The 15,516-nt window shown below is 45.1% G+C and overlaps 1 protein-coding gene across 1 annotated transcript in view; it reads left to right on the top strand.

Moving 5' to 3' along the window:
- The window catches only part of ERICH6B (glutamate rich 6B), a 74,936-nt gene that overhangs the window by 58,731 nt on the left and 689 nt on the right, over window positions 1-15,516 (top strand). The window contains exons 12-14 of the mRNA XM_030813357.1: window positions 7,214-7,299; window positions 7,480-7,632; window positions 12,538-12,763. Of these exons, the coding sequence (XP_030669217.1) occupies window positions 7,214-7,299; window positions 7,480-7,632; window positions 12,538-12,763 (465 nt within the window). The remainder of the gene's footprint in view (window positions 1-7,213; window positions 7,300-7,479; window positions 7,633-12,537; window positions 12,764-15,516) is intronic.

The following is a 15,516-nucleotide window of genomic DNA, read 5'->3' as shown; positions in this document are numbered from 1 at the left end:
AAATGACCAAAAAACATGTAAAAAAAATGCTCAACATCACTAATGATCCGGGAAATGCAAATCAAAACCACAATGTCATACCACCTTACTCCTGCAAGAATGGGGCCATAATCAAAAAATCAAAAAATAATAGATGTTGGTGTGGATGCGGTGAACAGCGAACACATCTACACTGCTGGGGAGAATGTAAACTAGTACAACCACTATGGAAAACAGTGTGGAGATTCCTTAAAGAACTAAAAGTAGAACTACCATTTGATCTAGCAACCTCACTACTGTGTATCTACCCAGAGGAAAAGAAGTCATTATACAAAATAGATATACTTGCACCCACGTGTTTATAGCAGCACAATTCACAATTGCAAAAATGTGGAACCAACCCAAATGCCCTTCAACAAACGAGCAGATAAAGAAACTGTGGTATGTGTGTATGTGTGTGTGTATATATATATATATACACATACACATATGTATATATGATGAATACTACTCAGCCATAAAAAGGAATGAATTAATGGCATTCACAGCAACCTGGATGGGATTGGAGACTATCATTCTAAGTGAAGTAACTCAGGAATGGAAAACCAAGCATCATATGTTCTCACTCATAAGTGGGAGCTAAACTATGAGGATGCAAAGGCATAAGAATGACACAATAGACTTTGGGGATTCGAGGGGAAAGGGTGGGAAGGGGGTGATGGATAAAAGACTACAAATTGGGTTCAGTGATTACTGCTTGCGTGATGGGCACGCCCAAATCTCACAAATCACCACTGAAGAGCTTACTCGTGTAACAAAATACCATCTGTTCCCCAAAAACCTATGGGGAAAAAAATTAAAGTAATTGAGAGTGAGCTAATAATCAGGTCTAAAGCTTAAAAAAGAGGCATTAAGGTGGGAATTTAAAAGATGTGATAGTCTTCATGTTTTCAGTAAATACATGTTAGAACATACTGTGCCCTAGGCACTCTGCTAAGTGCTGGAGATACAGAGGCAAATGAGACACAGCCCCCTCTCCCATGGAGCTTATATGTTCCAGTTGAGGAGAGAGTCAATACACAGAAGTACTATTTGGTGCTGTGTTGGTTATTGTTAGGAGCCATGAGGAAACAGCAGCAGAGGGGGCCCTCCAGTTGGGCTGAGAGAGGAGATGCTCTCATGCCTATAGAATAATCAGGGAAGGCCAGGGGACAAGTACCATTTGAGCCTAGGCATGTATGAAATGAGGGCGTGAGCCATGGAGACTCCTGGGGAAAGGGCATTCTAGATAGAGTCAACAAGTGCAAAGGCCCTGAGGCCTTTGCCTCAAGGACAGCCATAGGCTAGTGGGAAAGAAATAGGAAATTAGCTTGGGTGCCCAAGTCAAATAGAGCCACTGCCTCAAGGACACAAAGCTGTATTCGTCTGGACAATGCTCATCAGCTTCTGAAGCAAATGCTTCCCAAAGCCAAGTGGCTTAATGAATAGATGTCTATTTCTTTCTCATGTCATGTCTATTTTGAGCCTTGTATTTCTTTTCAGTGGCTCCCTTTCAAAGTGCATCTCAGGGATCTGGGTCTTTTCATCATAGGTCTCTACCATCTTGGAGTTGTCTATGTCCAGTTCTATGGACAAGAAGTGAAGCCAGGGTCCAGGCTTAAATTCCATTGACCAGAATGGGCCCCATGACCCCAGCTAGCTGCAAGAGAGCTGGGAAATGGAACAGCTTGCACTAAGAGGAAAAGCAATAGGACAGCTTTACATCATGAGTGTGGCCTCAATTGCGGCAAAAGTGGAAGAGCATAGGAAATCAACACGGTTAACCAAGGTATGGACCTTTCTGGCCTCCAGACAAGGAAGGAGAAGTTCAGTATTCCTTCAACTCTTGGGCCTGCATTGAGAAGGGAAGTCTGTGGGACCAGTCAGAACTCCTATGGACAGGAGAAGGGGGCTCTCCAGGTTGTAGCAGACAATAGTAAGGGTGTTGGAAGCCCTCATATAAAGTCTTCAGCTTTCTCCTATCCCTGGCCTCACTTCTAATAGATAAAAAGAAACCTTACTTGGCTTATTGCTCCAATTAGGCTATATAACTCCATGTTCTTCCACACTCCAGGCCCTATCCTGCCTCAGATCTTCGCCAGCTCTGGCACCATCTACCCTCCATGGCACCCCCTCCCCACTAACATCTAAAATGTCCTCCCTGCAGCCAAGAGGAAGATTCTCACCAAGATCTCTAAGCAGAGGATCCTTTCTCACCTACTATTCATGTTGGGCTGAACCAAGCACCCATGTGGTATGGCAGGGAGTGGCACATTTGGTTTTGTTTGTTTGTTTTACAAACAGGCAATAAATCCCAAGCTGTTTGCTGAGTGCAGTAGAACCTTCTGTGTGTGCTGGTGTTCAGGCCAAATCCAACCCCTCCAGGCCAGGACCCAGGGCCTCACAGCAGCCATGGCTCGCAGAATAGCTCTGGCACAGCTCAGGGTCCCCCCTGCAGGACTGCAGGAAAGGCCAGAGACATAGTCTCTTCACTCTGCACTTTAAGCTCTTGCCTCCTATTCTGTCCCCAAGCAAATGCTGATGAGCTTCAGGCTCTTAGACATGCTGTTTGTTATATATTTCCCAATGAGAGAACATGTGCCAACTCCAGCTCTGTGTAAGAGATTTTGCTTTGTCCATGGGGTTCTTATCATCGGAATAATTTCATTACATGACAAGTGAATTCGACGAACAGAAAGCATCTCAAGAAATTCTGACTTTTGGGTGGCTTTTGAAAATAAGACCTAAGTGACAAATACCCACTACTCATGAAAAATATCTGGACATTTCCAACAGGTCACCAGGCAAACCAACTGTGGGTATAATCCAAAGCACTTTTTAAACCAAGTCTCCACCAACAGATGGATGAAAAAGGAAAATGTAGTCTATATACACAATGGAATACTATTCAGCCTTAAAAAAGAGGGAAATCCTGTCATTTGTGAAAACATGGATGAACCTGGAGAGGATTATGCTAAGCGAAATAAGCCAGGCACAGAAAGTCAAATACTTTATGACATCACTTATGTGTGGAACCTAAAAACATCAAACTCATAGAAACAGAGAGTGGCCAGGGGCTGAGGAGTAGGGAAATGGGGAGGCGTTGGTCAAAGGATGATACAAAATTTCCACTAGACAGGAGGAATAAGTTTAAGAGGTCTATTGTACATCATGGGGACTAAAGTTAATAATATATAATATATATGATCATATAATATATAATATATATGATCATATATAATATATATTGATTACATATATTTATATATGATTATATATTATATATATTTATATTACATATAATTATATATAATCATATATAAATATATAAGTAAATATACATAAATATATATAATTATATATAATATATTATATATTGATATAATATATGATGCTATAGATTATATATTATATATTGATATTATATATCTACATATTATTATATATTTTATATATTATATATTGATATATTGATATTATATATAATATATATCAATATATTGCATACCTGAAAATTGCTAAGAGAGATTTTAAGTTTTCTCACCATAACAAAACATATGTGAGGTAATGATATGTTAAATAGCTTGACTTGGCCAATCACAATGTATACATATATCAAAGCATCATGTTATACAACATAAATATATACAATTTTTAATTGTCAATTAAAGAAAGAAAAAATTTTTAAAGGGCTCTTTTTTAGGTTTAAAGAAAAAACCAGTGCTTTGTAGACCAAATGTCCCAGGTGACTGGGAGCTTAATGGTTAGAGGCAGCATCAGGGATAAATCTGAAGCTTGGGGGTCAGATTGCTGGAGCCTGGCTCTCTCCTCACTAGATAACTTTGTGTAAGTCATTTAGCCTTTCTCAAACAGGAATAAATGATAGTGAATATTTTGTAAGGTCAGTATACTGTGAAATTAAGGTATTTAGTGCAGTGCTCGTCATAAGGAAACAGCCACTGTATGTTGGTTATATGATCATTGTCACTTTGAGGAGTGCTTTCTACCTGATGTCTAGGTGGAAACCAACAGACAGCTTTCTCTCAAACAGAACTGCGTCTCTGTCTCTTATCACCTTAAATTTTGCATTCTGCCAAAAGCTTTCTTTGGACAAAGAATTCTTCAGCTTTTTACAATAATAATTTGAGCCCACCCAGTGGCCACAGCACCCACCATGACCCCACCCCTCCACCCCTAAATTTAACTGGCAATGCAGTCCCCAGCTTCATACTGGTGTCAGAAGGGAGAGTCGGCACTTAATAAGAAATCAGGCCTCACTGGAGACATTCAAGCAAAGATTGGACAACTTCTTTTCGAGAACAGAAAGGAAACTCATGTGTCAAAAACGATGTCTAAGAAACATACTAAAAGAATATGGCTGCACAAATACCAGAATCTGATCAGATAAAACAGTTTAAGGAATGTCTCCCAACTTCAAGAAATTTCCAGAAAACTGCTTTTTTAACTGAGTTAAAGACTTCACAACAAGAGAACTAAAACCTGAAGTGACCACCTGCTCAAAACATTGCTTACAGAAATATTTTTAAATAATGCAAAGAATATCCATGAGATTTCAGGAATATCATTCAGCAGCCAGACAGGACTCCATGGCCAACCACAATAGAGAAGTCCTGATGGATGAACTTTTAATAAAAAATGTCCAATAGCTATTGCACTAGAAATGAGGACTCATCCGATAGAATCTCCTGAAAGCAGTAGCCACCACGTTAAACCGTCACTCATGACTGGCAAATGGAAACTACCGGAGAAACAAAATCTCTTTCCCTGGAATATCAAAATAGAAGGCCTTCTTGTTCAATGACAATAAGAGGCAACATTCGTTGAGGCCTTAAGATTCAGTAGCTGGGTCACTTGATTAGAAAAATAAACTATTGTTTCTTCGAAAAAAATTAAAAATAAAAATGGCTTGAAAATCACTGATCTGACTTCTAGTTAGGTTAATGTGGGATACTAGATAGTCTGCAAAGCCTTCCTGCTGCAAACACCTGGGAATTGAAATAAAACAGAAGAAGCATCCTTTTCAATGCAGAACAGAGAATGTAAGAAAGTAAAGGAAATAGCCAATACCAGAAAAAAAGAGAAAACTACAAAACCAGAAGAGTGAGCATGTGAGCCAGGTGTGTGTGCTGAGGAAGCAGGGGAACAAAGGGTCTTGACAATCCACCAACATGGGGACAGGAGAGAATTAGAGGACACACACCCTTTCCAAGCACAGGCAAAACATCTATTATAATTGATCACATGCTAGGTCACAAAACAAATCTCAGCAAACACAAAAGAAGGGATATTGTATAGGCTATGTTCTCTTGCCCCAGTGCATTTTAATCAAGAATAGTAATAACATAACCAGAAGTCCTCTATACACTGGCAAATTTAAGAACACCCTTGTAAATAACTTGTGTGTCAAATCTGAAAATATTTAGAATGGAGTAAAATGAAAGGTAAATAACTACACTCATGGGAAACAGCTAAACAGTAAATTGAGGGGAATGTTACAGCTTTTTTCTGAGTCTTTTTCGTGCTGCTGTAACAAGGAATCACAGACCGGGTAGTTTACAATGAACAGAAATTTATTGGTTCTGAAGGCTGGAAAGTCCAAGCTGGAGGGGTCACTTGTGGCAAGGGGGTTCTTGTTTCATCATCCCATGGTGGAAAGGCAAAATGAGGGCAAGAGAGAATGGCAGCAAGAGATCAAACTCGTAGCCTCAAGCCCTTTTATAATTGATATTAATCTACTGATAAGGTTAGAGCCCCCATGACCTAAATACCTCCCATTAGGCCCCATCTCCCAACACTATTGCATTGGGGATTGGATTCAATTTCCAACACATGTTTTTGGGGGGACACATTCAAACCATAACAGCTTTGAACACATATTTTAAAAATCTACAGCCATATCACCCTGAATGCTTTCAATACCGTCTAATCTCAGAAGTTAAGCAGAGTTGAGCCTGGTTACTACTTGGATGGAAGACTGCCTGGGAATACTGGGTGCCAGGGGCTTTCTTTTAAATGCTTTCTCTTAAAAAGAAGGAGGAGGAGGATGTGAAGGAGGAGTAGGAGGAAGATCTTGAAGAAGAAAGACAAAAACAGAAGAGTTTAGTATTCAATTCCAGGAATTAGAAAAATAAAATAGAATAACATAGAAAACCCACAGAAAGTAGAGGATATAAATGATAATGATATGAGCAGAAATTGATAAACTAGAAAACAAAGAAATAATGGAATAAACAAACCGAAACTTGGTCCTTTGAAAAGATTAATAAAATAGACAAACTTTCTGACAAGGTTGATTCAGAAGGTATAAATAATAAAGAGAATGAAAACAGGGACGTAACTACAGAGACAGCAGAGATTTCTTTAAAACACTATAAACTTAAAATTTTTATAACAATAAATTTGAATGTTTACTTAAAATGGACAATTTTCTAGAAAAAACAGTTTGCAAAAACTGATTGAAGAAGAAATAAAAAATTTGAGTATACCAGTGTTATAGGTTGAATTGCGTTCCCTCAAAAGAGACATGTCAGAGTTCTAACCCCCAGTGCTTCAGAATGTGACCTTATCTGGAAATAGTCTTTGCAGATGTAATGAGTTAAGATGAGGTCATCTTGAAGTAGGGTGTGCCCCTAATCCAATATGGTGTCCTCCTAAGAGGATGGCCATGTGAAGATACAGGCAGCACCACGTGAAGATAGAGGTAGAGTTTGGAGTGATGCGTCACAAGCCAAGGAATGTCAAGGATCTCTGTCTATCATCAAAAGCCAAGAGAAAAGCATGGAAGAGATTCCTCCTCAAAGCCTCTAGAAGGAACCAACCCTGGAGACCCTTTGATTTCAGACTTCCAGCCTCCACAACAGTGAGATTAAATTTCTGTAGTTTTAAGCTGCCCAGTTTGTGAGACTTTGTTCAAGCATCCCTGGGAATCTAATGCAATCGATAACCATTGGGGTGATTGAAATGACAGTTTAAAATCTACACACACACACAGATCCAGTTCAGCCTCCTCGTCATATAGACAAGTAAACTGAAGCCCCACAGCTCCCCAGCAAGTTGGTGAGGTAGCATGTGGCATCGGAGAGCAAGCAGATGGGGTTCACACCATGCTCTGCAGTAGGACAGTTGGTACCCATGCACTTTTCACACTTTTCATAGGCTTGTCTTTTCTTTCCAGGTGCATCAAGGTGATGGAAAATTAATTCTCTACCCCAACAAGAATGTCTATCAAATTCTCTTTCCTGATGGAACAGGCCAGATACAGTATCCACAGAAGCACAGGGATGCTCATATTGACATATATTGGCACCTAAAATGTCTATGATTCAGGGTATGGGGTTTGACTGAGGTGTGGGATTTGACTGAGGCCTGCATCATCTGCACGGCCCTACCTTTTCCAGGGGACCCCAAGGACTGACTACTTGTGCCTTAACCTTCTCCCAGTTATCCATCAGGAAACCTGGCTATGCTCATCTTATATGCGAAAATGAAAAAGTTCACATACGTCATTCTGGAAGACAGTCTAGAAGGGTGGATCCGGGCCCTTATCAACAACTCAGGCAACGCTACCTTCTATGATAAAAATAGTGACATCTGGTAAGCTTGGGTCATGAGTCCCTAACACTCCTGCCCATGGAGAAGCAGCTGGAAAAAGCGTGACTCCCAGACTGCATGAACTTCCTCCCTGTCTCAGAGTTACACATGTTGGAAATGGGAAAATTAGCACCATGATGGACCAGTCCGTGAGGTCCCTGACCGCAGAGGAGGCACAATGCTCTTCCTGCACCATTGCTCCTCCATGGGTGAAAAAGCAGTCAAGTCTCCACAACCACCACATTCTATTGGTTTCATCTCCTAAACACCTCTTAAGAGTCACCTTTGTGATAATTTGCTTAGGAAGACGCAGTACCTCCCTGTTCTGGGTGCCTCAGAGAGGAGGGTTTGGTGAGGGTTTGGAGACACACGCATACAGAGTCCATGGTCCAAAAGTTGACTTCTAAATATTTCACTATAGCTGAACTTAGTTCTTAAGTTCCCATTTCTGGTAATGGTGGAAAACCATCTTACCAATTCAAGACCACTCAGTCACTTCAAAATGTTTCTCCATCTCTTTGAGGTAAAGGACTCTCTTTTCAGGATTTTTTCCTTCCCTCCCTCTTCTAAGTGGTCATGGTGTGGGGATAGATATATATATATTTTTGGAAACGGAGTCTGCTCTGCTGCCCAAGCTGGAGTGCAATGGTGTGATCTCGGCTCATTGCAACCTCTGCCTCCCTGGTTCAAGCAATTCTCCTGCCTTAGCCTCTCGAGTAGCTGAGATTACAGGCATGTGCCGCCAAGCCCAGCTAATTTATGTATTTTTAGTACAGATGGTGTTTCACCATGTTGGCCAGGTTGATCTCAAACTCCTGACCTCAGGTGATCCACCCGCCTCTGCCTCCCAAAGGGCTGGGATTACAGGTGTGAGCCACCGGGCCCAGCCAAGGGGACTTAGATTATCTTGGATCAACTTTATACTTTCTTCTTGCTGGTCAAAGCCAAACATAATTCCAAAAAAGGATTTTCATTCTGCAGACTTTGGTTTTTAACAATATTTTCTCTGCCGTGAGTCTTTTTAGACACCATTTCCTGATTGTCTTCTTTGTTCTGGAGGTATCTGCCCTCCCCTGAATGCCTTGTGTATAGAAAATGCTGTCCAAGAAGTGGACCAAGGTCTTGGGTACAGAAAGCACAAAGGAGTGGGGCAAGAAATTCAGTTAATTACCTCAGAGAGGATCTGGTGACAGATCATCAAGCAAGCCAGGGAGGGAAGAGCTCCCCTTCTCAGTCCTATCAGCATGTCCCAGCCCCTCTGCACCTGAGCATCTGGATGAGAGACAGAATGTCCGTGTGTATCCCTTCACGGCACCCCTCATGCCTGCAAAAGTCAAACCACAGGGCCAGCCTCTCTCCCTCTCTCCGTGAATGGGCTGCCCTACCCCCAGACTGACTCCTTCCCCCAGGGGCAGCTGCTCCAGAGGAAAAATGTTACCCACAGAGGAAGGGCTTAGTCTCTGGAGAATTCATCAGCAAAACTGCAGTCTCGTTGACGCTAGGAGAAGATTTTATGGAAAAGCCTCCCAGAGTCATTTGTGAATACTAAGCCATTTGGTCAGGGCCGGACCCTAACTGCTAGAATTTCCTCCGCACCAACAGGACTTCTCCGTGGCGCCTCCGGCACTGGGAGGGACTTAGAGCCAAGCTATTTCAAGAGCTGAATACTTCTTAGGTCATTTTTTGATTTCCATTTCCTCAGGGAAGATGGAAGGCATGGCTGTCCTTTGCCAGGTGTGTGGAAACTAAAATCCAGCAACCGCCTTGACTCCCAGCCCAAGGGGTCTCAGGCCCGGCTTCCTACCTGGGTTCAGGGTCCTACACACTGTTGAGACCTGCCCAGACTCAGGGTCCCTGATGGATGGGTTCTACTCATTCAACAGTTCAGGATATTTTCACCCCCTGAGCAGGAACTTCCCAATTCTGACCATTTCTAGATGTTCCAGATCCCATCTTCCTAAGGGAGACTTAGCCCAGAGCTGGGCACCCTCAGGCAGGAGCAGATCTCTAACCCTAGGGAGTGGGGGATGGCCTAGTGTTGCTACTGGAATCCTAGGTTCTTTGGATCTCCCAGGATAGAAATCAAGAGAGACCACCAAACACAGCAGCAAAGGAAAGTTTATTTCAGCTTGTGCACAAGGGAACCAGCACTGAGAAAAGAATGGGCTACTCCCTGAGTGCAATGTGTGGGTTGGTTTTATAGGGTCTTCCTATAGGAAAGGGTTATGTTTATGACAGGGCATGTATAGGAGCAGTTTTTCTAGTGGTTGCACAGTGGCTCAACGTGCTTCTTCATACATCTTATGTAACATTCTCACTTTAAATCTCCACCCCTGGGTGTGGCTTTTAGCATTAGTTTAAGTCTAACTGCACATCCAGGGCTCCAGGGAAGTCCGCAGCCACCTGAAATAGGAGCTTCTTGGGTCTTTTGTTACTGATTGGTTAAGAGCTAGCTAAGCTAGAGCTTGAGTGAGGGGCTTTTATTATTTTCCTCCACACCACCTTAAAATCAGGAACCCACCAGCCTGCCCATCTCAGTGTGAGAACTCTGATGGGAGCCATTTAAAAGGTTAAACGCTAGCAGGATCTGCTCCCCACAGAGTGAAGTAAGAAGATTCTTCTCTTTGCTCTCCTCCCCATCAATGATAACAAGGAAATTTTAATGTTTTCTCAGTTATTGCTGTGTATAGACATTTAATCCTTACACAGCCCTCTGAACAAAGTACTATTATTATCTGCTTTTTACAGTTGAAGAAATGGAGGCATAGAGAGGTTAAGTGACTGGCCCAAGGTCACACAGTTTACAAGTGGCACAGTTGGACCTTGAACTGAGTCTGGCTCCAGAGCCCAGGTTTTTGTTTGTTCATTTGTTATTTTTATAATTTCAGTATGTATATAGCCTCTTATTTAGAGAAGGAGGAATGAGGTTGGACAGGCTGGGGTCCCAAGACAAAGGAACTTAGAAGTTTGCTTTTTGTTCAATGGAAAGTGGGAAGCAAGAGGAGGATTTGGGATTGAGTGACTGGAAGTCCTCTCCACTGGAGGTGAGCAAGGCTTCCCATAGCAGGCCTTTGAGCCACCTTCTCACTCCGATGAGGCCTCTGTGTTCCGTGAAAAGTTCATATATACAAAGTGACCCCCAAATGCAGAGAGAGCTGAGAAACCAAACAAGACAGACAAACTGGGTTTGTCTGTACAAGGTGATTTACTAGGGGAAGTTACAGACGGAAGTGCGGTCTAGGGTAGATGCAAGACAGGTATATCTCTGCACCAAAACCTCCCAGACCTGGGGCCTATGTCTTGGGGGAAAAGTACACGTGCCCTGGAAGGAATGTGTAGGCAGCTATGGGCGTCAAAGCCTGTCATGTATGCAACAATATCAAGGGTTGTTTTCAAAGAAAGGCAAAGTTTACAGTGAATAGATATTTCCAGATAAAGTGTAGTACATCGCCACACCCTGGACAGCTCGGACGAGACCTGGCAGACTGAGTAACCCAAGCTCCCCTAGCCCTCCTTCTCCAGACGAACCCAGGCCTCAGCACCCCTTTCTTCCTTCATGTCATTCCCTAGAGATGTTGCTGCCCCAAGGGCACTGATTCTAGGAACTGCCATTTGGGATTTGAAAAGCAGAAGCCAGGGCCAGAGGAACACAATGGGTTTGAAATGTCAAGAAAGGATGGCTCAGAGGGCAGGCAAGCCCCAGAGAATAGGGTTGGGAATGGATGAGAGAGAAACCCATCCGCCCTTCATTCCCTTGTACCTATCGATATGGGTGCCCTGCACAAGGTTGGGAAACAGGAATTCAGCAATGCAGCAGACAGACAAGGTCCCTGCCCTCAGAAGTTTGTGCTTTAGTGAGAGAGAAGAGATGATGGACAAATACAGTCAATTCTCATGAGTCATGGTAGTTATACTCTATAAAGTCACTGAGAACACTGAATTGGCCAATACTGAACCCCTTGCTCCTAGGGGAAATACATACATATATAATATGTAACGTGGAGCCAGGGACATGCCCAGAGCAGTGGGAAATTTGATTTCCCAGTGTGCACACTGCTGGCTGAGATTGAACAAGGCCACGCTCTGCCTTTCTGCTCAGCTCTCCTGCAGAGGCAACCAGAGGACACAGGTGTCCCTACACAGGGCAGTGTTGTACAAGAAGCTGCAGCTCTGGGGCTGGTGGGACAGGGTTTGAATCCCAGCTCTAGCAAGTGTTACTGGGATAGCCTCGCGCAAGTCACGACACTTCTGAGCCTCCTATTCTCTTTTGTAAAATAAAAATTAAAAACAAACCAAAAAAATGGTATCTAGCAGGATGGGCTGCTTTTAGGATTTAAGATGATAACCTATGTGAGATGTGTCTGTGTGCTTATTTCCCCTAGGAGCTATGGGTTGTTTTGGTATTTACTAAATCACTGGCTTTCTAGAACATAATACAGTGAACAATGAGAATTTACCATATCTATTCGTAAATTAAATGAAGGAAACCAACAAGGCATGGCAACAGAGAGTCCTGTAGGGAACCAGGGAGGCTGCTCAGCCTGAGGAGGTGATGTCTAAGCTGAGACCTAGAGGATAAGTAGATGCCAGCCATGCCACGTGGGGCAGGGGACCTTTGCAGGCAGAGGGTAGAGCATGGCAAAGCTGTGAGCAGGAAGAGCCTGTGCGTGCCAGGAACTAAGGAGAGGGAAGGAGGGCAGGACAGGGCCACATGTTAGAGCCAGCGCAGGGGACAGCGCCTGGCGTTGGGTTGGTTGTCCATGTTGGAGCTTCTCCTACCCATCAAGTCCCTGTCAGTCTTTCTGTGGCCAAGTGGGGAAAAAGAAAGGGAAGGAGGAGGAGGAGGAGGAGGAGCAGAGGCCCAGGGCTGAGCGCCCTGGCTGCCTGACATACTTTCTCTTGGTCCAGGTTGAACCTGAGCTCCAACCTGGGCTACTACTTCCCCAAAGACAAACGCCAGAAGGCCTGGAACTGGTGGAATCTGAACATCCATGTCCACGCACCCCCTGTCCAGCCCATCTCCTTGAAAATCAATGAGTACATCCAGGTACAAATAAGGAGCCAGGATAAGATCATCTTCTGCTTCACCTATGAACAGAAGCGGATTTGTTTAAACCTGGGCACCAGGTACAAGGTAAGGTCACGACTCCCCATACCCTCCACCAGGTGGGGTGCCCACCTGTACAAAGGCCACTGCTGGCTTGGACTGGCCCATGCCACAGGCCTCCAGGCTTGTTCTATATATGCCAACCCATATAAAAACAAGGCCACTTTGGTTTACCTGATGTTTAAGTACACACAAGTACATTCATGCGACTTCCCAGCACTGTGAGCTTAGGCTCTGAGGAAATTCACATTGAAATGCTCAGGCTAGCTGGGAAGAATGACTTGCACCTGTAACCCCAGGGCTTTGGGAGGCCAAGACAGGTGGATCCCTTGAGCCTAGGAGCTTGAGACCAGCTTGGGCAACAGAGCAAGACCTCTTCTCCACAAAAAAAAAAAATTAACTGGGCGTGGGCCAGATGCGGTGGCTTACGCCTGTAATCCCAGCACTTTGGGGGCCGAGGTGGATGGATCACTTAGTGCCAGGAGTTCAAGACCAGCCTGGCCAACACAGTCAAACCCCGTCTCTACTAAAAATACAAAAAAATTAGCTGATCCCAGTGGCTCATGCCTTTAGTCCCAGCTACTGGGGAAACTGAGGTAGGAGAATTGTTTGAACCCAGGAGACGGAGGTCGCAGTGAGCTGAGATCACACCACTGCACTCCAGCCTGGGCGACAGAGCCAGACCCTGTCTCAAAAAATACATAAGTAAATAAATGAATAAAATTAACTGGGCATGGTGGCTTTCTCACCTGTAGTCCCAGCTACTTGGGATGCTGAGGCAGGAGGGTCACTTGAGCTCAGGATATGATCCTGACAATAAAACACAGATGTCACCCTGCATTATCTCGCTTGACACTCGCAGTGGCCGTGTCAGAAGTCAGGGCCAGAAACAAGGGGGAGTCTGTGTCCCCAGGCCTGCTGTTGTGTCCTCTTACCTCCTCCCCAAACACACTTTTCTCTAGACAGATAATCTCCTGGAAGTTCGAGGCACACTCCCCAGGCAGGCAGGAGAGGACCAATGCTGTATTTGTTTCTTAGGGCTGCTGGAACAAATCAGCACAAACCAGGAGGCCTGAAACAACAGAAGTTTACTCTCTCACAGTTCTGGGCCAAGTCTGAGATCAAGGTGTCCATGGGGCCACCATCCTCCAGAGGCTCCAATGGGGGACGCTTCCTTGCTCTCCCAACTTCTGATGGCTTCTGGCATTCTTGGCTTCTGGCGGCATCACTCCAGTGTCTGCCTCCACCTTCACATGGCCTTCTCCTCTGTGTGTCTGTGTCAAACCTCCTCTTTTTTCTTAAAAGGACACCAGTAGTTGGATCTAGGGCCTACCCTAAATCCAGAAGGAGCTCATCCTGAGGGCCTTAACTTAATCATATCCACAGAGACCCTGTTTCTAAATAAGGTCACATTCACCAGCACTGGGGTTAGGACTTGGACATCACTTTTGGGGGACACAGTTCCACCTACTCGAAATGGTGAGGCTGGACCCCCGGAGCTCCAACTGTAGTGGGGGAAGAAGGTGGGCTCCTGAGACCCTTCCTGAGGACCAGAGTTAAAGAGAGGAATGAGGGTGTCCTTGGCTCCCCCCGTGAGGCCTAAGCAAGGTTCTCTTCCTGCTCAGCTCCCCCAGCGCATTCCACACGGAAGGCTCCACTTACAGACCCCCACCCCGCCAGAGAGGTGCCCGGGGCCCCTGGGAGCAGGACTGCCTTGGCAGACAGATGGATGGACATGTCCCCTGGGAATGAGGCAGATGGAGAAGTGGGCTGATAACAGCAGACTCCAGCAGAATAGATGCAGCTGTGTGCAGAGTAGCTGAGAAGAGAGGAGGGAGTGTGCTAGGTTTAGGGTGGCCAGACACGTCGGTTTGCTCAGGACTGAGGAGTTTCCTGGGACATGGGACTTTGAGTGCTAAAACTGGGAAAGTTCCAAACAGGCCTGGCCTCCTGGCCCCAGTAGGTTCCCTCGCCTGGAAAGCCCTCCTATTCTGCAGGTGAATAATGACATCCCAGCATCCTTGCCTATCCTGGATTTCTCAGAGCAGCCAATCCAGTGAAGAGGAGGCCAGCACTACCAAGCCCGAGTGGCAGGATGGACAGCATGAGGGCCTAGGGCACCGGCCTTTGAACGGCGGAGGGAGGAGGGCAGGGACACGAAGGCAGTGCCCAGCGAGGTTGCAGGAAGGGCTGCTGTGGGCAGAGAGACCAGGGGGCCTGACTCCTTGGAGAGCTAGAGTCCCAGGGAGGGGCAGCTGTGCCTGTGCAGGGCATGTCCCAAATGAAGCAAATCAGCACCAGTGTAACTAATCAGAGCCAAAGAAAGGAGACAGAGCCTGGCACAGAGCCTGGCACAGGGTCAGCCCAGGCAGGCAGTAGTGTGCCCGGGGAAGAACAGGCCCCTCCATGCCCAGCCTGTCCACTTCCTGGGTGATGCTAGCCTGTGGTCTGAGCCCATAGTCTTCTATAAAATGGACATAGGTTATTACGTGGCTAAAACAATAACAATATTGTGTGAAGACATTTCATATGCATAGGAATGGAGCACACAGGTATCGTCCTATCTTATCCCCTCCAGGAGACTCTGTCCTCAGTCTTCTGCAGGCTGCAGGCCCAGGCAGAACTTGGCATAGAGGTGGCCTCCCTGGGCCAGGCCTTCATCTCAACAAAACCCAGATACACTCCCAAGGAACCCAAGGTGGAGGCGGGACTCGCGGGCAGCCACTGTGAGGCATCCCAGCTCTTGCAGGGCCCCATGGTCGGGACCCCATGGAGAGAAG

The sequence above is a fragment of the Nomascus leucogenys genome, chromosome 5 (genome assembly GCF_006542625.1).
Source record: "Nomascus leucogenys isolate Asia chromosome 5, Asia_NLE_v1, whole genome shotgun sequence".
Classification (NCBI taxonomy): Eukaryota; Metazoa; Chordata; class Mammalia; order Primates; family Hylobatidae; genus Nomascus; species Nomascus leucogenys.
The sequence above is the reverse complement of the archived record's forward strand: the minus strand, read 5'-3'. Positions and strand labels throughout refer to the sequence as shown.